Source organism: Carlito syrichta, unplaced genomic scaffold, assembly GCF_000164805.1.
Source record: "Carlito syrichta isolate Samal-C Ts95f unplaced genomic scaffold, Tarsius_syrichta-2.0.1 Scaffold258652, whole genome shotgun sequence".
Taxonomy (NCBI): domain Eukaryota; kingdom Metazoa; phylum Chordata; class Mammalia; order Primates; family Tarsiidae; genus Carlito; species Carlito syrichta.
The window spans coordinates 51,480-73,429 of NW_007202748.1; the positions used below are offsets into that span (position 1 = coordinate 51,480).

Genomic DNA, 21,950 nt, shown 5'->3' on the forward strand with positions numbered 1-21,950 from the left:
AAGTACAGGTGCGCGCTACCATGCCTGGCTAATTTTTGATTTATTGTAGAGAAGAGGTCTCGCCAAGTTTCCCAGGCAGGTCTCGAACCCACGGGCTCAGGCAATCCACTCACCTCGGCCTCCCAAAGGCGTGGGATTATAGGCTGAGCCACCGAGCTTTTTTTTTGAGTTAGAGTCTCACTTTGTCGCCCAGACTGGAGTGCAGTGGCACGCTCCCAGCCACCACAGCCTCAACCTGCTGTACTCTGGTGATCCTTCTGCCTCAGCCTTCCAAGTAGCCTTCCAAGGCGCGCACTACCACGTCTAGCTAATTTTTTATTTATTGTAGAGACGAGGTCTCACCAAGTTGCCTGGGCAGGTCTCACACCCGTGGGCTCAGGCAATCCTCGGCCTCCCAAATTGCTGGGATTACAGGCTAAGCTACCAAGCCTGGCCGAGTGTAATAATTTAAGTATTAATGTTTTTTCTTGCAATCTAGCTAAAACTTTGTCAAAATTTGTCAATCTTTTCAAAGGACTTACTTTTGGTTTTGTTGATTTTCTGTATTGTTTTTCAAGTGTCTATTTTACTAATTTCTGGGTTTTTTGTACTAGTTTTACAGTTTCCCATGAGTCAATATTTATTTAAAAATAAAAAGTTAAAAGAAAATAAGAATGTCTTATTCAGTAAATTGTGTTGAATTCATCAACTATAAACTTTTTTGGGGAAAAAATTATATTTTTAGTTCAACTCCTATACCAGAATAAATTTCAACAGATAATGAAAAGCTAAAGAAAAAAATGAAACTAAAAAATTTTAGAAAAATATGAGTGAACAATTGAATAATATTGGGGAATGAAAGACTTTCTAAGAATGATAGCAAACCTAGATACTATGAAAGAACATATTTGATAAATGTGACTATTTTTAAAACTATTTTTTTATAAAATAAAATAAGACAGTATGTACAAAATCAAAAGATAAATGACAAACTTAGAAAAATTTACAATATTAGTAATAAGAGAAAAGATAACATCTGATATGTAGAAAGTTTACGTATGTTAACCATAAAAGAAAGTTAAGGGAAAAAAAAACACAAATAGGCATTTAATGTCTTCTTCAGTAAATTATGTTGTCTTTCTGCATTACTTTTGCTATACATATACTTGACTTCTCCTCTTGACTTCAGAGTGCCCTTGTAGAAGGGATACAGAGAATCCAGGCATACCTCTTGTTAGGCATTTTCTACATTGGAGATCCAACTGGCAGTACCACTTGCTGCCAGGACGATTGTAGCCTTGGGAAGGTTCATGATCTCTCTGATCCACTAATTCAGTTCAGGCTCTATCTTCCAGTGACACCAGTAACCCCTGGTTATACTTGCATTGGAAATCAATTTGATGAGTTAATTCAAAATTTCCCCCAGGTATAGAATAAATTTTTCTTTATGGGAAGGTAAATGAGGTGGTAATTGATCTAAAAAATTCGAATTAAATAAATTTTCAAGTAGGGACAGAGGGGTAAAATAGGTCATTGATTTCTTATAGAACTTAAGCTATTCCTTTTTTCAGTGGCAGCCAAAGCAAACTTGGTCAGGCTGTGGACCTCATTACAACAGCCTGTGGTAAGCAGATCACATGAAGAGAATAATGATCACAAACTCAGGAGAAAAGTGACAGTGCACTATTCAGTATTCAGAGTCAATTCCTGAGGATGACTGGTTTGGATTTCTTAAGATATTTACACCTCAATAGATAAAGACATGATTCAGGTCATCTGAAGACTGCATGTGACTTTGGTAAATCACCCTGAACCTTTAGACTAGTCCATATCCCTGTTTTGTATTTTCCTCTTGGCATTCAGCATTTATCCCAACTGAGAGTAACAATTATTTGTGTGGTTATTAGATATCTGTTTCCCCCCAACACACAAAAAGTAAGCTTATGATTACAAAGGTCTTATTTATCATTGTATCTTGATGATGCTTATTAGGTATTAATTGCAGGAAGGAAGGAAGGAAGAAAATCATTTTGGGTGCTTTCACTAGACATTCTCTGAGCATCAGTCTTAAGCAACTTTAAAGGGGGAAAAGGAGCCATGCATGGTCACTCACGCCTGTAATCCCAGCACTGGGAAGCAGAGGTGAGAGGATTGCCTGAGCCCAAACTTCAAGACCAGCTTGGGCAACTTGGGGAGATCTCGTCTCTACAATAAATTAAAAAAAAAAAATTAGCTGAGTATGGTGGTGCATGAATACCTGTAGTTCCAGCACTTAGAAAACTGAGACGGAAGGATCACCTGAGCCCAGCAGGTCGAGGCTGCAGTGGCCACGAGCATGCCACTGCACTCTAGCCTGAGTGACAGAGTGAGACTCCAACTCAAAAAAAATTTTTTTAATAAAAGGGGAATAGCCGGGCATGGTAGCGCACGCCTGTAGTTCCAGCTACTTGGAAGGCTGAGGCAGAAGGATCGCCAGAGCCCAGCAGGTCGAGGCTGCGGTGGCCGGAAGCGGCCACTGCACTCCAGTCTGGGCAACAGAGTGAGACTCCAACTCAAAAAAAAAAAACCAAAAAAACAAAAAACTACCACCACCACCAGGACAAAGAGTCCTCTGCACAGGCTATACCCTCACTCCTATCCCCCACAGCTACTGTTTGTCTTACTGCCCCCTTCACAAATAAACTTGTTCCAAACAATCATGCTCACTTACTGTCCCCATTTTCTTGTCTCTCTCTCATTCCTCAGTGCACTTCAATCTGGTTTCTGTTTGCATAACCTCATTGGAGTTGTTCCCATTAGGGTCCTCAATCAACCTAGTACACATCTGTGGTCCTTCCCACCATGCCAGGTGTCTCTGTAGCAGTCTGTGTGGAAACCATCCCTTCCTTAGGCTTCTGGAACTCAACTTTCTCTTGGTTTGCCTCTTACCTAGGATCCTCCTTAATCTGCTTCTTTGGCTTCTCCCTCCTCTGCTTAACCATTAAATGTTGGAGTGTCTCAGGAATCCTTCTAAAGACTCTTCTCCTTTCACTCTAAATAGTTTTTCTGAGGAGAGATTGATGGAAGAAAATTAACCCAAGCCATTCAGACCCTGACAGTGTTCTTCTCTTTGGGACCACATTCTCCTCCTCCACCACTCACCCTGAGCAGTTCTGCCTGCAACTGACTGAATGGAGGCATTTGGGGGTAGCAGGGTACATACTAGGAATCCCTGTTGTTGGCACAAATTGAGCCAGCCTTTCCAGTTTTCATTTTCACCTGTCTGACACATGTGTCTCATTTCTCAGTTCATTCAGAACTTGAAAAGAAAAGAAAGGGACATTGCTTATGGTCGTACTTAAATTCCAGCATGTATGATTGATGCCTGGTTGTTCTGTCAGGCAGTAAACTCCACGAGAGCAGAGACCATCTCTGCATCATTCACTGTGGGCCCTCAGCACTCAGCATAACCCCTGACACTTGTATATTTCAACTTTCAGAACACATTTGCACAATCATTGCCTTTAAGTTTTACAATACTACTATTCTGTGCTCCCCACTTCACCCTCACTCTTAAAGTAGGGATTAAGGTCAGAGCGAGATTAATCCATGGAGATTCCAAGCCATGGAACTAATAAACATTCCAGGATGTAAAAGCAAGTCCTCCTAAGAATAACCTAACAATTTGTCTAAGTCTCAGTGCTTCCATAGGGTTATGCAACTTGGGTATGTGATTGGATTTATATGAAATGTTTGAAAATAAATATACAATTAGAAGACTTGTAAAAATAAAAATAAAAAATAAAAGGGGAAAAGGAATCTAATGAACAGTAAATGATTAAATTTTTTTATCATTCCAAATTCAAGAGATAATTGTAATTACCATGTGTAGATAGTATTTTACATAATTATATTTGATGTACATATACTATACTATTTTTCTTTCTTTTTCTTTTCTTTTTTTTTATGAGACAGGTTCTCATTCTGTTGCCCAGGCTGGAGTGCAGTGGTGTGATTAAAACCTCCTGAAGCATTAGTATTACAGGTGTGAGCCACCATACCCAGTCTATTTTTATATTCCTTAAGTGCCTTTATATACACATCTTCATCTTCATATGAAAAATTAGTTGAAATGTCATTATTTTGATGGTTAATATTCTATTGTGTTGACATAATTTATTTAGCTATAGAGAATTACTTGTGTAATATTGTGATTTTTTTTTTGAGTTGCAGTCTCACTCTTGTCATCCATGCTAGAGTGCAATGGCATGCTCACAGCCACTGCAGCCTCAGCCTTCTGGGCTCAATTGATCCTTCCGCCTCAGTCATCCAAATAGCTGGAACTACGGATGCACGCCACCACGTCTGGCTAGTTTTTTGTGTGTGATTTATTGTAGAGATGAGGTCTTACCAAGTTGCCCAGGCTGGTCTTGAATCCCCCGGGTTCAGGCAATCCTCTCACCTCAGCCTCCCAAAGTGCTGGGATTACAGGCTGAGCCACTGTGCCCAGCTGATATTGTGATTTATAATAAGATATATTTGGTCTTCCTCCTGTTTGGTAGCACACAACTCCTAAAACTGTTGGAATCTCCAAAGTGAGATGTATGCTAATGAGATGACAGGTGACTGGGGGGCTCCTGGATAGCTTTAGGATGGGGGTTCTTTGTCAGGGGAATGAAAATATGATTAGAGGGCTGGAACTTTCAGTTTCATCTTCTTACCTTGGGAGGGGACAGGGGTTGAAGGTTGAGTTTATTACCATAGCCAAGGGTTAATCATTCATGCCTACATAATGATATCACCAAAAAAAAAGGACAAGGTTGGAGAGTTTCTGAATAACTCCTATAGGGTAGTGCACCTGGAGAGGGCATGGAAGCTCTGTGTCCTTTCCCGCATGCCTTGTCCCATGCATCTCTTCCATCTGACTGTCCTTTGTAGTAATCCTTTATAATAAATCAGTAAACATAAAGTGTTTCACTGAATTTTCTGAGCTGCTCTAGCAAATTAATTGAACCAAAGGAAGGGGTAGTGGGAATCCTGATTTGTGATCCAGTTGGTCAGAAGCAGAAGCCGCAACTGGGGTTTGTGATTGGCATCTGTAATGGGTATAGTTCTGTGGGACTGAGCCCTTAACCTGTGAGACCTGATGCTATAGCCAGGTAGGTAGTGCCAGAATTGAATTGTATTAGAGGACACTCAGCTGGTGTCACTACAGAATTGCTTGGTTGGTGTGTGGGTAAATAGCCCCCTACATCTGGTGTTGGAGATGTTTGGTGTGGTGAGTGAAAGTGGGAAAAACACTTCATTTTTTCCTATATCTCACATAACTTATTTCTAATTTTCCTATTAGCTGTGTTTGGAATCAGGCCCTTGGTCTGGCCAGTGTCTTATACTTTCACTCTTGCTTTTCAAGAATACATGGGAGGGGGCACACAAGCAGAAACATAGTATTTTCCTATAGAAGCTTCTGCATCAGTTCCCTATTTGGTCTTTTACCTTGGTGAACTAAACTACATGAGGATACCTAATCAAGCAACCTTCCATGCCTTTCATTTCTTGGTCTGTGATGTGGCCCTCTATACTATGGTCTTCATGAGAGAGGCAAGAGTGAACCACGGAGGAAGAGAGCCTTAACTGTTGCCCAGAAAAGTCACAAGCCCTCATCTTGAGTCAGAATGTGGTCCCCCTGTGACACTGCCTTTGAGGGGGTGAAGAGGGCATTCTTCTGAGGTTAGGGGCATGATGTAGGAAAGTGCTTGCTGTGAAGTTGTGATCAACAACTTCAATGTGTTTAAATGAACAACTTCAATGTGTTTAAACATTGTTTCCTTTTGTTGCTGTTGTTCCACTGGGGAGGCAGAATTGGTCTTGAACCTAGGGCTCAAGCAATCCCCTCACCTCTGCCTCCCAAAGTGCTGGGATTACAGGCATGAGCCTCCACACCTGGTATTTAACCCTATTTTAAAGAGACAAAGCTCTAAGATCCTTTGGCACAGTGTGTAGTCAATTTGCAAACTTCTCTATGTCCCCTGCCTAGCCCACACTGAATCCTGATATAGTCTTATAAATACTTCTATCTAGCTCCTGCACTATTCAGACAACAGACAGCAAACTCTCCCTTGCTGCTGTCCTGCCTGTTGTGCCCTTCACAATATTTCTTCCCGTTAATAAATCTACCTTTCTTAATTTGTTACTGTCTTGATGAATACTTTCACCCCCTCTACTCCGGCCATACCAAGTCCACACACAGCAAGTTTTATAATATAGTCAGCAACACTTGTGTACCTAATTTGCCATGACCCATTGAAACAGTATTTTGTATTATTTTTACTAGTATAATGTATGTAATGTTACTTAAATTTTCTTAAGTAATTATTTACAAATTTTAACCACTTTATTGAAATACAATTCACATATTACACACTTCATACACTTTAAGTGTACAATTCATTGACTTTTAGAATATTCATGGAGTGGTACAACTGTCACCACAATCTAACTTTATTTTTTTTATTTAAAAAAAATTTTATTGACAAACAAAAATTGTATATATTTATGGTATGCAACATGATGTTTTAAAAATATGCTTACATTGTACAGTGACTAAGTCATGCTAATTAACATGGATGACATCACATATTTATTTGTGGTGAGAACACATAAAATCTACTCTTGGCAATTTTTAAGTATTTGATACCTGGCGGGATGTGGCGCAAAACCCGATGCTTTTTGCTCTCAACTGCAAACTAGATATAGCTACCTAGTTATTGATAAGCTAATGGGTGTAGTCCAGGTAACCATAACTCCAGAGAGATTGACATCTGGGATCCTGGTGGGAGGATATTAAGGGGAGGGACCTTTTCTGACCACATAGTTTCCCTCAGAAGACCTGTCAGATGTTTCTAATCCATAAGCTCCTTAGCAAAAAGGTGGTTTTATTATCATTTCTATGGCTTTGACCATGTAAGGGGTGGTCTTTGGCCTTCCGCCTTTGACAGGGAACCTGAAAGATTTCTGGAGATTATTATGCCAAACCATGAATTGAAAGGTTGTGCTGTCCTAGACTTGCATCTGATGGAGTTTTTTTTTAATTTGGCGAGGGGGTGGATATATTGCCAGCTTGGTTTGCAGTAAAATGTAATTTTTTAAATGTCTGAATGCTTCCTAAAGCCTACCTATTAGAAATTTATATCTGTCTAACCTGTGCTAGCTACCCTGCCTAATAAAATACATTGTTATCAACTATAGTCGTGATACTATGTTTAAGTCTTTAATCCATTTTGAGTTGGTTTTTGTATATGGTGTGAGATATATTATTTGTTATATACTTTTAATCTATAGGTAAATTAGTAAAATGGTCCAGTATTATTTGGCAAAATTGTCTTAATCAATATTTACTTTTTTTAAGCGTTGTAGAATGAATGAAGACACTGGTACTGATTATATAATACCTTGGCAGCTGTCTCAAGTGGTTGATGGTGGAGGTATTGGAATTATAGAAGAAAGCAAACATGCAAATTTGACTAAAGGCGATTTTGTGACTTCTTTCTATTGGCCCTGGCAAACCAAGGTTATTCTGGATGGAAATATCTGTGAAAAGGTGATATACAATATTAAAGTATCTGATTTTTTTTCTGTATATTTTATACTTTGTGCATTTGGTATTCAATTCTCTCTTTTATCAGGGAAAAAATAAAAGCATACATTTTCTTTTAACTGGTTGCCAAAATGTAGAAAGCCTTTGTCCCTTTTCCATTGTTAGCTGTGTAAGGAAGTTTAAATTTTCCCTCTGGAGGTTCCATAATTAAGTCTGCTGAAATAAACTGACAATAAACAGATTAGCAGGAGAAAAACTCATGTATGTGCACTGGAGCCTCACAGATTAATAAGAGGCTCAAAGGAGGAACCTAATTTTTGATGTTTATGTAGAATAAAGGAATAGGGGCTTGAGCCTTTGGGGGAAATGGCAACAAGGAAGGAAAGGGGAGGGATAAGTGGTGAACAAAGATTGTCTTACTGTGTAGATAATAGTTGTTTGGAGCAGCCTCCATAAGAATAGGTGATAGCCTGGTTGAGTCTAGTAGTGACTTTTAATCCCCTGTGTAGTGATTAATCTTCTCTGGTTGTTGATGAAATTCCTAGGGAGGGGGTTCAAGACAATTGCCCTTTGGAAAGCTTCTCTCAGTCAGATGAGAGAAATTCAGAGAGCACCTTCCTATACTTGGGGAGGACAAACAAGGGAAGGTCAGAGAGACTTTCATTCTAAGTCAATTTCTAAGGCCGTCCAATTTCCTTTCATTCAAAGTGTTCAGCATGCCAAAGCATTATACTTGGGGGTATAATTTTCTGAACCCCAAAAGCTGTAACTGTGTATGACAGTTATTAGATACCAGAGAATGGTATCACTTTTCATATTTAATTTCTCAAGTTAATATATGTTATTATGTATATTATATACATTGTTATACCAGGGGTGCCAAAAATGTATACACATTTTTAGCAATGTTATCTATGCATTACTTTTCAAAGTTGAATTGAATTACAGTAACAATATGTGTTAGGATATGGACAGGCAGGGTGAGGGAAAATGAAGAGGCGAGGCGAGGCGCGCAGCACTGCCGGGGCTGGCAAGCGGGAGGTGCACACTGGGAACCCAGAGATCCGAGTAAATTGCAAAGAATCGCGACACACAAAAAGATTAAGAAAGAAAAGTTTATTTAAAAGTAAATTAGAGAGAGAAAGAGAAGGAAGAGAGAAGATTCGCCTCCCCAAGGTGGGGGAGGGGGACCAGAGCCAGGAAGCATGGCAACAGCCATGGCTCAGAGAGCACATGGCCACACCAGAGTCTAGCAAGGCAATGGCCCTGGTTGCTTGTGGTTGAGTCCTTTTAACCGTTCCCCTTGATGGAGAAAGATCATTAAGGTGATTGGGTGGTGGTCTGCTTCCACGTCATCACAAAGGGGCAGGCAAGCGCAGGTACTGATGATGTCTGGTGATGGACAGCAGGCAGATGGGTGGGTTAGTCACATGACTGCTGCCATGGTGGGGCTTATCTGTGTCATGTAGTTCACAGAGGGCTGATGAGGTTAACCCTAGGGGGGAGGATTCCTGCAAGAGACTTGTTAGACATTTGCAATTCACAAATTCTTTGACCAGAGGTGGGGTGGTCATTTGGGCTGTCCTGATCTTGTATCTGAAAGAGATTTGCCTAGGGGGGATGGGATTGGCTGCTGTTTGTCCTGCAGTAGAATGTCTGAATGCTTTCTAATGGTTACACTGAGGCAAAAAGACTAAAGAATAAGCTAAGTTGCTTCTCAGTTTCTATAGGTACCTTTCAATATGTAGTATGAGGTTCACTCAAAAGATGTCATTAATCAAACGAATGCTAGTGTCACCATGCGACAGGCAGAACAGTATTACAATTTTAATACAGTTTTCCCTTTCTTAAAATGTGTATACATTTTTTTTTGCACCCTCTGTGTATATTTTAGTTTCTACTATAGTTGAAACTTGAAATTACCAATATTGTCTCTTGTTATTCATAATAGACCCTTTCTATCATATCCGAGTTTATGCTAATGAAGTGATTTAAGATAGGACCCCCTAGATAACCTCAGGATGAGGCTGGTCAGGAGAAAGATCAAGTGATAAGAGAGAGGGTGCAGATTAATCTCTATAAAAACAATGAGATTTGAAGCTTCTGGGTCAGTGAATACATTCATGTGCTGGGAGAACGGTGTACCCCACCTCCATGGGACATAAGCTCCTATACTTGGGATCCTTCCAGACCTCACTTCATGCACCTCTTCATCTGACCGTTCATCTCTATCCTTTATAATAAACTGGCAAACGTAAGTAAAGTGTTTCCCCAAGTTTGTTGAATTCTAGCAAATTGTCAAATCTGAGGAGGGGACTGTGGGAGCCCCTGATTTATAGCCAGTGGGTCAGTATAAGATACTGGTTTTGCCTTTGACATCTGAAGTGGGGCAGTCTTGTAGAACTGAGCTCTTAACTCGTGGGATCTGATGCTAACTCCAGACAGATAGTGTCAGAATTAAATTGAATTGTAGGATACCCAGTTGGTGTAGGAGAATTGGTCAGTATGGGGAAATAATGTACATATGGTGTCCAGAGTGATCTGTGTGAGAGTGTAGCAAAACTTTTTCTTGTAGTGTTGCAGCGGGAAGTTGAGCAGTTGTGGACCGCTTGAAGATGTTGTGGAAGTAGGTATTAGAAATGAGGAAGAGGAATTTAGAAGAGGTAGAGAAGTGTTATTTGCTGAACACAAACTTATCTTACAGTGTTTTGGTTTTACTAATAAATATTACAGGAAATATCTCTGAGTACTATAGATCTTCTTGTGTATTGTAGCCTTTGACATCTCTATTACCTTATTAATGTACCAGATTTAACTGTTAGCCATTTAAAACTACTGAACGCAGGCCATTGCCTTGCTAAGCTATGATGTAGTCATGTGCTCTTTGAGCTATGGCCAGGCATGTTTCCTGGCTTTGGCCCCCTTCCCTGTCTTGGGGAGGTGAATCTTTTCTCTCTCTGTCTCTAATTTACTTTTAAATAAATTATATTTTCTGATCTAAAAAAAAAATTACTGAATACAAACTTCCATTTTATATTTTTGTGACAGTTGAACTACAAATCAATCAAAGACAGCAGATCTTAATTATTTTGGTGGTTTATTAAGTGTTTGCCAATTTATTCAATTCCTTAAAAAATTATTATAAAACCTTTATGGTGGGGAGTCTTTCTATATAATCTTTTTTAATTCTCCCTAATTTACAGACAAGAAAACAAATACAGAAAAAGTAAGAACAATATAATTAATTATTGATGGGGTCTAGTAAGTATATAAATATAAAATGCTAAATTAAAAGATACCTTGTTTTATTCTGTAATTAAACTAGAAGAAATTGTATCATACCTTCCTTACATTTTAAGCATCAGTAATGAGAACTATTGGGATTTGAGTCGATTTTTATAGGTAAATATTTACTTTAGAATTGTTCACAGATTTAAAAACTGTCAATCTTTGCCTATTAAACATTTCCTCTCTTTTGACATACATGAGATATTAACAAGAAGGAGTATTTATTCTCTTTATGTAGGAATCCTTTAAAAAAAATTTTACTTTAACTTTTTATAGTAATAGTCACTGTTTTTTACTCTTTACAAATAAATTATAGAACTTCAACAAGACTGAAAAATGGTTTACTGTTCTAGAAACCATATTGCATTGCTTATTACTTTGCTTGGGCAACTATAAGAGAATACCACAGACTGGGTAGTTTAAACAATAGAAGTTTATTTTCTCATAGTTCTGGAAGCTAGAAGTCCAAGATCAAGGAGCTGGAAAATTTGGTTTCTGGTAAGGCCTCTTTTCCTGGCTTGCAAATGGCTGCCTTCTCACTGTGTCCTCATGTGGTCTTTCCTCTCTTGATGTGCAGTGAAAGAGATACCTCTTGTTTTTCTTCTTCTAAGGATACAAGTCTTATTGGATTAAGACCTAACCTTTATGACCTCATTTAATCATAAATATCTTCTTTTAAGGCCTTATTTTCAAATAGAGTCATATTGGGGGGTAAAGGCTTTAACATATGAATTTTGTGGGGGACACAATTCATCTCATAACAGGTTATCTTTGCCTTATTGTAGTAAAACAGGATTTCTAGTATTATTTTTAAAAGGTGTATGTTCTCTTTTAGGTAGATCCACAACTTGCGGATGGACACCTTTCATACTTTCTTGGAGCTATAGGTATGCCTGGTTTGACTTCCTTGATTGGGATACAGGAAAAAGGTCATATAACTGCTGGATCTAATCAGACAATGGTTGTCAGTGGGGCTGCAGGTGCCTGTGGATCCTTGGCTGGGCAGGTAAACTTTCTGAGAATTATTTGGTTTTCTAATTATTTGATTATTATTGAAATTCATAATTGGAATTCTGTATTCATGTATATTATTTATTATTATATATTATTAGTTAGAGACAGTGAGAATCTGTCTCACAGCAACCTCACACTCCCGGGTTTAAGCAATAATACTGCCTCAACCTCCCAAGTAGCTGAGATTATAAGCGTATGCTACCAGGCCCAGCTATTTTTTATTTTTGTAGAGACTAAGGCCTCTACATCTCTGTATATTGTCCAGGCTGGTCTCAAACTCCTGCTCTCAAGTGATCCTCCACCCTGGCCTCCCAAAGTGCTAGATTACAAACATAAGCCACTGTGTCTGGCCTCCGTATATAATTTAAAATATAAAATTGAACAAATGTATAATATAATTATTTTCATGCATTTCTGGTAGAATTGGTATTATTATCTACTTAGACTCTCTTAATAACAATATGAATATTGTAGATTTTTGCATCTTGTTCTGTATTAACCAAAAATAGATGTGGTGAATTCTAGAGCATTGTGCTAAATAAAAGGAAGAAAATCATAGAGCACCTGTTTGGAATTCCACGAATTAAAAAATACACACTGTTATTTTAAGGAAATATCCACAAATCAAAAAGCACTTATTGGATTCTAGAAATGCAGTAAATGTTTTGATAGGATATTATAACAGCATTCTTTTATAAATAATCATTTTTAGAGTATGAAACCATTGAAGCAAACAATTTATCTGATCTCTAATTTTAGTTCGAAACCTGAAAAATATTGAATTGTATGATAGTGATATTTTGAATCTAACTACTCCTTTGATGAAATGAGACTTAGATTGTGAGATTTTAACATTTAAACTATACATGGGCCCAACTTCTAATGGTTCAACTTATGATTTTTTGACTTTACAATTATGCAAAAACCCAGTAGAAACTGTATATTGAATTTTAAGTTTTGATGTTCTCCCAAGCTAGTGATATTTGGTACAATGCTCTCTTGTGATGCTGAGCAGTGGCAGTGAGCCCAGCTCCCTAGACAGCCACAAGATTCACAAGCATGAACAGCCAGCACTCTACAGTGCACTGTGTTGCCAGATAATTTTGCCCAACTGTAAGTAATGTGAGTGTTCTGAGCACATCTAAGTAGGCTAGCCTAAGCTATGATGCTCGGTAAGTTAGGTATACAAAATGCATTTTTTAAAGAGATAGAGTCTCACTTTGTTGCCTAGGTTGGAGGGCAGTGGTGTGATAATAGCTTACGCTAACCTCAACCTCCTGGGCTCAAGTGATCCTCCTGCCTCAGCCTCCTGAGTAGCTGGGACTACATAGGCACACCACCATGCCTGACTAATTTTTTAAAGTTTTTTGTGGAGCTGGAGTTTGACTATGTTGCCCAGGCTCATCTTGAACTGGCCTCAAGCTATCCTCCCACCTTGGCTTCCTGAAGTACTAGGATTATAGGCATGAGCCACCATGCCTGGCCTTAAATTCATTTGTTTCAACTAATGGTGGGTTTATCGAAATGTATTCTCATCATAAGTCAAGGAGCATCTTTAAGTCTAATTTGCTTAAATTTTAATTTTTTTTAAGGATGACATTGAATCTGCCCTCAGTTCTTTTGGTTTCAGATTACTTTTTGCTAAAAGCAGTAAATCTAACCCAGTAAATCTAACCTAAATTGTGGTGAATACTGTCATATGCTCATAATATCTTGAATACTTTCAGATTTTTACATTTAAATGTGACAATATAAAGCCATTTAATTTTCAAAAATTTCCCCCCTAGATTGGCCATTTGTTGGGTTGTTCCAGAGTGGTGGGAATTTGTGGAAAACAAGAGAAATGCCTTCTTTTAACCTCAGAACTGGGCTTTGATGCTGCAATTAATTATAAAAAAGAGAATGTGCCAGAAAAGCTTCATGAATTATGCCCAGCTGGAGTGGATGTTTATTTTGACAATGTTGGAGGAGACATCAGTGATACAGTGATAAGTCAGGTTGTTTGCTGATTTCTGTTACAAATTTGGATATTGCATTTTATATGTTGTGATATCTTTTTACTGAATATTGAGAAAAAACTTTATAAAATAATTGTGACAAATACTTAATTTGCTTGCAGATGTGTACTATAACTTTAATTTCAGTTTTTTGCTAGTATTTTATTTTTCATTTTCAGTTTATTTTTGTGAAAAATTACTGTTTCATTCTTGAAATTGTGAAGTTCTGACCCCTAACTAATCATTGATCAACTCATAGCCATGATCCTAGACTTTGAGTAGGGAATGAGTTTTCATAGATTGCAGATATTTACATATATTTATTAACAATGTTATAAAATATCAATTTGAGGTATTAAAGTTGTATGGTCCTTTACTATATATAAAATCTTTGCATCAGAAGTTGTTTAAATCCAAAGAAATACACTACTACTGATAATAAAATTAGCAATAACGATGTAATTCTTTACCAAACTTCCTTTTTTGAAAGCAGGATTTATTGAGAGGACAGAAAAGCTCTCACAGTTGGAGGGGACCCAAAGGGGTTGCCCATTCCTTACCATACTTTCATTTGTCTCTATGTTCCTTTGGAGTGGACTTATTTCTAACCAATTGAAACTTTTTTTTTTTTTGAGTTGGAGTTTCAGGCTGGAGTGCAGGGGCACACTTAACAGCTACCGCAGCCTCAAGCTGCTTGCTGGACTCAGGCAATCCTTCTGCCTCAGCCTTCCAAGTAGCTGGAACTACCAGTGTGCACCAACACACTCAGCTAATTTTTTTATTTATAGTAGAGACGAGTTCTCTCCATGTTGCCCAGGCTGGTCTCGAACCTGTGGGCTCAGGCAATCCTCTCGCCTCCACCTCCCAAAGTGCTGGGATTACAGGTATGAGCTACTACGCCCAGCCTAATTAAAACACTTAAATACATAAATGTTAAATCGTCAGAACAAACTCAATTAGATAGCAATAAGTCAAGGAGGCTACCAGTGAGGCACCTGTAAAATCAGTAAATGTCGGAAAGATTTTATCTTAAGGTATAATCATCAGTTTTCTCTGTACAGATGAATCAGAACAGCCATATCATCCTGTGTGGTCAGATTTCTCAGTACAACAAAGATGTGCCTTATCCTCCCCCACTACCCCCTGCTATAGAAGCAATCCAGAAAGAAAGAAACATCACAAGGTGTGTTCTCCCTCTTTGCCCTTGTTACCAGGCTCAAAGGGGTTTAAATATTAGATATATATAAAATGTATTGTTCTTCATATACACTTTCTTCTAATTAAATAAAACTTGAAAATATACATTTTTAAGCTGGTTCAATATTCAGGTTTTAGTTAACTAGCTCCCTGAAAACTGATACTGGTTTTGAGTAACCTGGTTTAGATCACATGAGGGTGGAGAAAGGATGTTACCCACAAAGGAAAAATCACAGTGCTGTTACCAAATGGGACTGTAGATGCTGTGCAGACAAAACAGTAGAAGTCTTCTACACTTCTACCTGTAAGTACACATAAAACTATATCTGACCAGACTCAGTGTGATTAAGTGCTAATATTTTAAGGATTAACATATTAGATTCTGGGTTGATTTGATCTTGGACTGTCAGTCTCATTATCTTCTCTGATCATTATCCTTTTCTTCCCCACTGCAGGGAAAGATTTCTGGTGTTAAATTATAAAGACAAATTTGAGCCTGGCATTCTACAACTGAGTCAATGGCTTAAAGAAGGAAAGCTAAAGGTAGAGCTGCTTCTGTTCTTTATCAATGTAATTCTTCCTGCTACTTGATATAATTGTGTATTATTTGAATTTATGACAGCAAACATATTAGTTTCATTATTAAAATTCCTACAAAATAAAAGTATACTTTTCTTTAATTATAAATTAACTTTACCTCTCAGGTAAGTATAACCTCCTGATGGAGAAACCCTTGCTTTTTAATACCTTCATCTAAAATAGGAGGGGGTGTTTTGTTGTTTTTTTGAGTCTAAGTCTCATTGTCACCCAAGGTGGAGTGCAGTGGCACACTCATGGCCCCCACAGCCTTGACTTGCTAGGCTCAGGTGATCCTTCTGCCTCATCCTTCCAAGTAGCTGGAACCACAGGCATGTGCCACCACATCTGGCAAATTTTTTAATTTATTGTAGAGGTGAAGTCTTGCCGTGTTGCTCAGGCTGGTCTCGAACCCCTGAGCTCAGACAATCCTCTTGCTTCCGCCTCCCAAAGTGCTGGAATTACAGGCTTGAGCCACTGTGCCTGGCCTAAAATTAGAGTTTTAATTTCCATGGATTATATAACAAAATCAGTAAGTTTTCCCCCAACATAAAATTGTAATATTCATTAATTTAACAAATATTTATGGAAATCTACCATGTGTTAGAAGCTGTGCTCTTTCAAAACTCATGTGGATACCTTCCAGTAACCTTACCACTTCACCACAATACTTCTTTCTTGCCCTCTCTGGACATTCAACATATCTCTTACTTGTTGGTTGACAATCGGGAGTTATTAATCTAGGATCCAGATATCCTGACCTAGGATGTATGCTAAACCTGCAGATGATAGGCGAAGTTGTATGTGTGTGTGCTTATAACTTTTTTCTTAGGCTTTAAAAAAAAAAAAAAGAAAGACAGTCTGTGTGCTGAAGTGTAGTGGTGCAATCATAGCTCACTGCAGCCTAGAACTTCTGGATTCAAGTGATCTTTCTGTCTCATCCCGGTGGAACTACAGGTCCATGCCACCATGCTCAGCTGTTTTATTTTTACTTGCAGAGATGGGCATCTTGCTATATATATTTTTTCATGCTTTCATTTTATTTATATATTTTTTATTACTATAAAGATGAAGGGTACAATTCAGGGTTAGGTATACAAACATTGATTATGCAGGTACCCTTGTTGATGAGGTGTGCCCCTCCCTCCCCTAGCAGTTTCCCTCAACTGCCAATCCCACTCCCCCATCCCTGACAGTTTCCCACTAATGCCAATCCCTTTCTTATAGTACTATGTTAATTGTTGAAGGTCCACTTATGATTGAGAACATATGGTATGCTGTTCTTTGTTTCTGTGATAGATCACTGAGTATGATAGACTCTAAATCCATTCAAGTTGCTGTGAAGTCCATCTGTTTGTCCTTCTTTATGGCTACATAATATTCCATTATTATATGTACCACATTTTTTTATCCAGTTCAGCTTCAATGGGCAGCATGGGTTGGTTCCATGTTTTTGCTATTGTGAATAGAGCTACAACACAAATACGTATGCAGGTATCTTTTTTGTAGAATGATTTGAGTTCCTCCAGGTATATTCCCAATAGGGGAATTGCTGGGTCATATGGAAGGTCAATTTCTAATTCTTTCAGAAATTGCCACACTGTCTTCCAAAGAGGTTGCACTAGTTTGCATTCCCACCAGCAGTGTAGAAGTGTTGTTTTTTTCCTGCATCCTCGCCAGCATGTTGTTGTTTATTAATGATGGCCATTCTTACTGGAGTTAGGTGGTATCTCAATGTGGTTTTGATTTGCATTTCTATGATGATGAGTGATACTGAGCACTTTTTCATGTGTCTGTTGGCTGCCTGTGTATCTTCTTTTGAGAAGTGTCTATTCATGTCTTTTGCCCACTTTTTAATGGGTTGTTTGGTTTTTTCCTTGGGCGTGTTTGAGTTCCTTGTAGATCCTAATTGTTAGGCCTTTGTCAGATATACAGTTGGCAAATATTTTTTCCCATTCTGTGGGCTGTCTCCCTGATCTCTTGATGGTTTCTTTTGATTTGTAGAAGCTCATCAGTTTGATGACGTCCCACTTGTCTGTCTTATTTCTTATGGTATGGGCACTTAGGGTTCTGATCAGGAATTGGTTGCCAGTTCCAATTTCCATAAGGGTGTCTCCTGCATTTTCCAAGATTCTTATAGTTTGAGGTTTTATGTTTAGGTCTTTGATCCATTTCGAGTTAATTTTTGTGTATGGTGATAGGTAGGGGTCCTGTTTCCATCTTCTGCATGTGATCAGCCAGTTTTCCCAGCACCATTTACTAGATAGGTTCTCCTCTCCCCAGTGGTTGTTGTTGGAGGCTTTATCAAAGATGAGTTGGTTGAGAAATCGAGGCTTTGCTTCCAGTATCTCTATACTGTTCCATTGGTCTACATGCCTCTTCTTGTACCAATACCAGGCTGTGTTGATTACTGTAGGCTTATAGTCAAGTTTGAGATCTGGAAGTGTGATACCTCTTGCTTTGTTTCTTTTGCTAATTATTGTTTTGGCTACTCGTGGTCATTTATGTTTCCATATGAATTTCTGTATTGTCATTTCCAGGTCTGAGAAGAATTATGTTGGTAACTTAGTGCGTATTGCATTGAATCTTTAGATTGCCTTTGGTAGGATGGACATTTTAACAATGTTAAAATGCTCCTATCCATGAGCATGGAATATTTTTCCTTTTGTTTCTGTCTTAAATTTCTTTGAGCAGTGTTTTGTAGTTCTTATTGTAAAGGCTTGTCACGTCTCTGGTAAGAAAGATGCCAAGTTTTTTTGGTGTTTTTTTTTTTTTTTCTTGTGGCTATTGTGAATGGGATTGTGCTTTTAATTTGGGTCTCTGCCTGCTTGTTGTTGGTGTATAGGAATGCAACTGTCTTTTACACATTTATTTTGTACCCTGAGACTTTGCCAAAGACCTTTATCAATGCAAGCAGGTTTTTGACAGATTCTCTTGGATTTTCAAGGTATAGGATCATATCATTAGCAAAAAGGGATAATTTGACTTCCTCTTTTCCTATTTGGATACCCCTGATTTCCTTCTCTTGTCTAATTACCCTAGTTAGGACATCCAACACGATGTTGAATAAGAGAGGTGAGTATATAATTTTTTAAAGAGGGTGTATAGCTTGTGATCTGTTACTAATTAAAGATTGGACAATGATAAAATAGGGTTTATTTAAAACATCTAATCAATTGATAGTAAATAGTATTGCTGCCTTTCGTAGATATGGAAACTGTTAAATAGAAAGACATTGGGAATTTTTCTGTTGTTGTTTCTTGAGTCAGAGTCTCATTCTACCACCCAGGTTGGAGTGCACTACCACACTCACAGCCACAGCAGCCTTGACCTTCTGGGCTCAGACGACCCTTCTGCCTCAGTCTTTCAAGTAGCTGGAACCACAGTCTTGCACTAACACGCCTGGCTAAATTTTTTTATTTATTGTAGTGATGAGGTCTCACCAAGTTGCCCAGGCTGGTCTTGAGCCCCTGGGTTTAGGCTGTCCTCATGCTTCCACCTCTGAAAGTGCTGAAATCACAGGTGTGAGCCACTGCACCCAGCAAAAGACATTTAAAGAATACTAAATCTAGCTATTTTGATTTCCAGATCAAAGAGACTATGATAAATGGATTGGAAAACATGGGAGGTAAGATGAATATAGATTTATTATAGAATATACATGTGAACATACATCACAAATATTTCTTTATAGGATATACATGTAACTATACAGCACACAATTTTTTTCTTTTCATGCTCTGGTGTTTTTTCTTAATTTCTTCCCTAAAACTGTCCTACAGGTGTTATGGGGGGGGTTTGAGTCAGAGGTCTCACTTTGTCACCTAGATGGAAGGCAGTGGCACAATCACTGCAGCCTCAAATTCCTGGACTCAGGCAATCCTCTGCCCAGCCTCCTGAGTATTTGAGACTACAGGCATGCCCATGCCAGGCTAATTTTTTTGTAGAGATGAGGTCTTTCTATGTTACTCAGGCTAGCCTCGAACTCCTGGACTCAAGCAATCCTCTGACCTCAGCCTCCCAAAGTGCTAGGATTATAGGTGTAAGCCAACACATCCGGCTGGTTTCCTTAAATATCTTAGTCATACGCTATGATAAATTTAGTGGCATTTAAGAGGTATTGTTTTCACATCTGAAACTGTAAATTAAGTGTTTCTTTGGTTTTGCAAATAGCCTCTTTAAAAAAATGTAAGAATTGTGAGTTATTTAGCCTTTAGATAACTTTTCCAAATTAAATGGTTCTGAAGCATCATCATTAATCAAATTTTCAATTTTTTGGTTTGTTTTGTTTTTGCCTAACAAGAGATTTAGACATTCTTTCATTCATTGATTTCAAATGAAAAGGATTAAATCAAACTGAGCTTTTTTCCTTTTTCAAAAAAAAAATCTAATATATTTGGTTAATATGTTTACTAAAAATAAATTTCATAGCCGGGCTTGGTGGTTCAGCCTGTAATCCCAGTGCCTTGGGAGGCTGAGGTGAGTGGATTGCCTGAGCCTGTGGGTTCAAGACCCGCCTGGGCAACTTGGCGAGACCTCTTCTCTACAATAAATCAAAAATTAGCCAGGCATGGTAGCGTGCGCCTGTAGTTCCAGCTACTTGGAAGGCTGAGGCGGAAGGATCGCTGGAGCCCAGCAGGTCGAGGCTGCAGTGGCTGGGAGTGGCTACTACACTCCAGTCTGGGTCACAGAGTGAGACTCCAACTCAAAAAAAATTAAATAAATAAATACTTTTCACTCACTTGGCATAACAAATATGTCTTGCATACTACTTAAAACTTTGATTAGGTTTATAAAAAATTTGATTATTTAAAAATTGTTTTCACTGACATTTTATTCCCATATTTATTTGTCCCTAGTCTTCAGATTCTGTAAACAATGAATATTAATGCAGGTACCAATTAGATATTTCTACTTTAGGTAAAAACAATTTTTAAGATGTTAATTGGGTTAGTTTGTGCTATAACTTTGCCTGTTTTCTTTTCATGACAGTTTTTTTCCATGCCTTATATTAAATTCATTGAAGAAACTAATTTTATGTATGACCTACTGAAAACAAGTATGATAGTGACATTTATCTTTTCAGATAACCTAGTTTCTTTTTCTTTCCAGCTGCATTCCAGTCCATGATGACAGGAGGTAACACTGGAAAGCAGATAGTTTGTATTTCAAAATAAATCTCTTTGTGATGGCTGTAACTGCCTTCATCAAGGAAGTCACAGATTTCTTTACATTTTTTACAAAGATTTTTAAGATCTATTAGAATCAGACAGCTCTTGATTTAAATGTGATCATAGATGTTATTTTCTTAATTGCATAATGTAATTCTTTCCTATATCTTCATTACATGCACTTTGCATCCAACATGATTATTTACACTAATAGATTAAAATTAACATGGTTTTTTAATGTTACAACTTATTATTACATATACTATTTGTATCAGATGTTCTGAAACCACTGGAAATTTGATACAACTGTTAATGGATCATACACAATAAAAATTTTAAATAACTTTTAAAATGTTTATATTTAAAATAGAATGCTTGAGAGACACTTAGTAAACATTTGTTTAACTGGAAATTTTTTTAAACATGATTCTTAAGCTGAAACTTGTAAGAATAGAATTTAGATGGCCTTTCCACATTGTAGGTAGAAAAGGGATTTGATATATACACAGAGATTAGGGATAGCATTGGGGTTTCAGAGTTTGTGGAACAGTTTTGGGAGAAGAACAGAGATTGGGGTTGGGAGTAGTATGGGAAGATGTATAACTGAGGTGTTAAGTTGATAGGCTGATTTACTCTAAAGGATGATTTCTTTGTTTTGCCAAATAAATTACAGTATATCCTAGAAACTCAATAAATGTTGATAAAAACGCAGGTTATGTTTTTTAGGTTAGGAGGCACTGTCAAATAGCTGTAAAGATTTAGAGGGCAAACAGATATAAACATTACTTAGAGTTTTCAACGATTAAAAAGATTTAGACAACAAAGACAGCATCGGAAAATGACAGGACTGGGCAAATTAACAAATGGTTGTAAACGTCAATGTTTAAGACCTGCTATTGATGTACCTTTAAGTAAGAGTTTTATTAATTGTAATCAACCCTGTAATAAAGTACAATTAACAGTTTTTTTCTGAGTGTTGTGGTTTATGGTCACCTGCTTACACACTGCCGTTATACTTTTGTATGCAGTATTTGTAATAAGTAGATTCATATTGTACTGGTAATCAGTCACTCTAGTTTATTTCAGTGGCCTCTTTTTTCTTGTTTTATATCCTTTCCCAGGATCAATTCACCTCCTAAGGGGCCTTCGTTC

General features: G+C 37.8%; 1 protein-coding gene across 4 annotated transcripts in view; it reads left to right on the forward strand.

Moving 5' to 3' along the window:
* The window catches only part of PTGR2 (prostaglandin reductase 2), a 34,229-nt gene extending 13,283 nt beyond the window's left edge, over positions 1 to 20,946 (forward strand). For 3 of the 4 annotated variants that reach the window (XM_008052154.2, XM_008052155.2, XM_008052156.2), the window contains 7 exons: positions 7,367 to 7,558; positions 11,679 to 11,849; positions 13,645 to 13,854; positions 14,916 to 15,037; positions 15,507 to 15,594; positions 19,216 to 19,255; positions 20,740 to 20,946. In XM_008052154.2, the coding sequence (XP_008050345.1) occupies positions 7,367 to 7,558; positions 11,679 to 11,849; positions 13,645 to 13,854; positions 14,916 to 15,037; positions 15,507 to 15,594; positions 19,216 to 19,255; positions 20,740 to 20,804 (888 nt within the window). In that variant the 3' untranslated portion in view covers positions 20,805 to 20,946. The remainder of the gene's footprint in view (positions 1 to 7,366; positions 7,559 to 11,678; positions 11,850 to 13,644; positions 13,855 to 14,915; positions 15,038 to 15,506; positions 15,595 to 19,215; positions 19,256 to 20,739) is intronic. The other variant, XM_008052157.2, reaches the window with a different exon arrangement.
* The last annotated feature ends 1,004 nt before the right edge of the window (positions 20,947 to 21,950 follow it).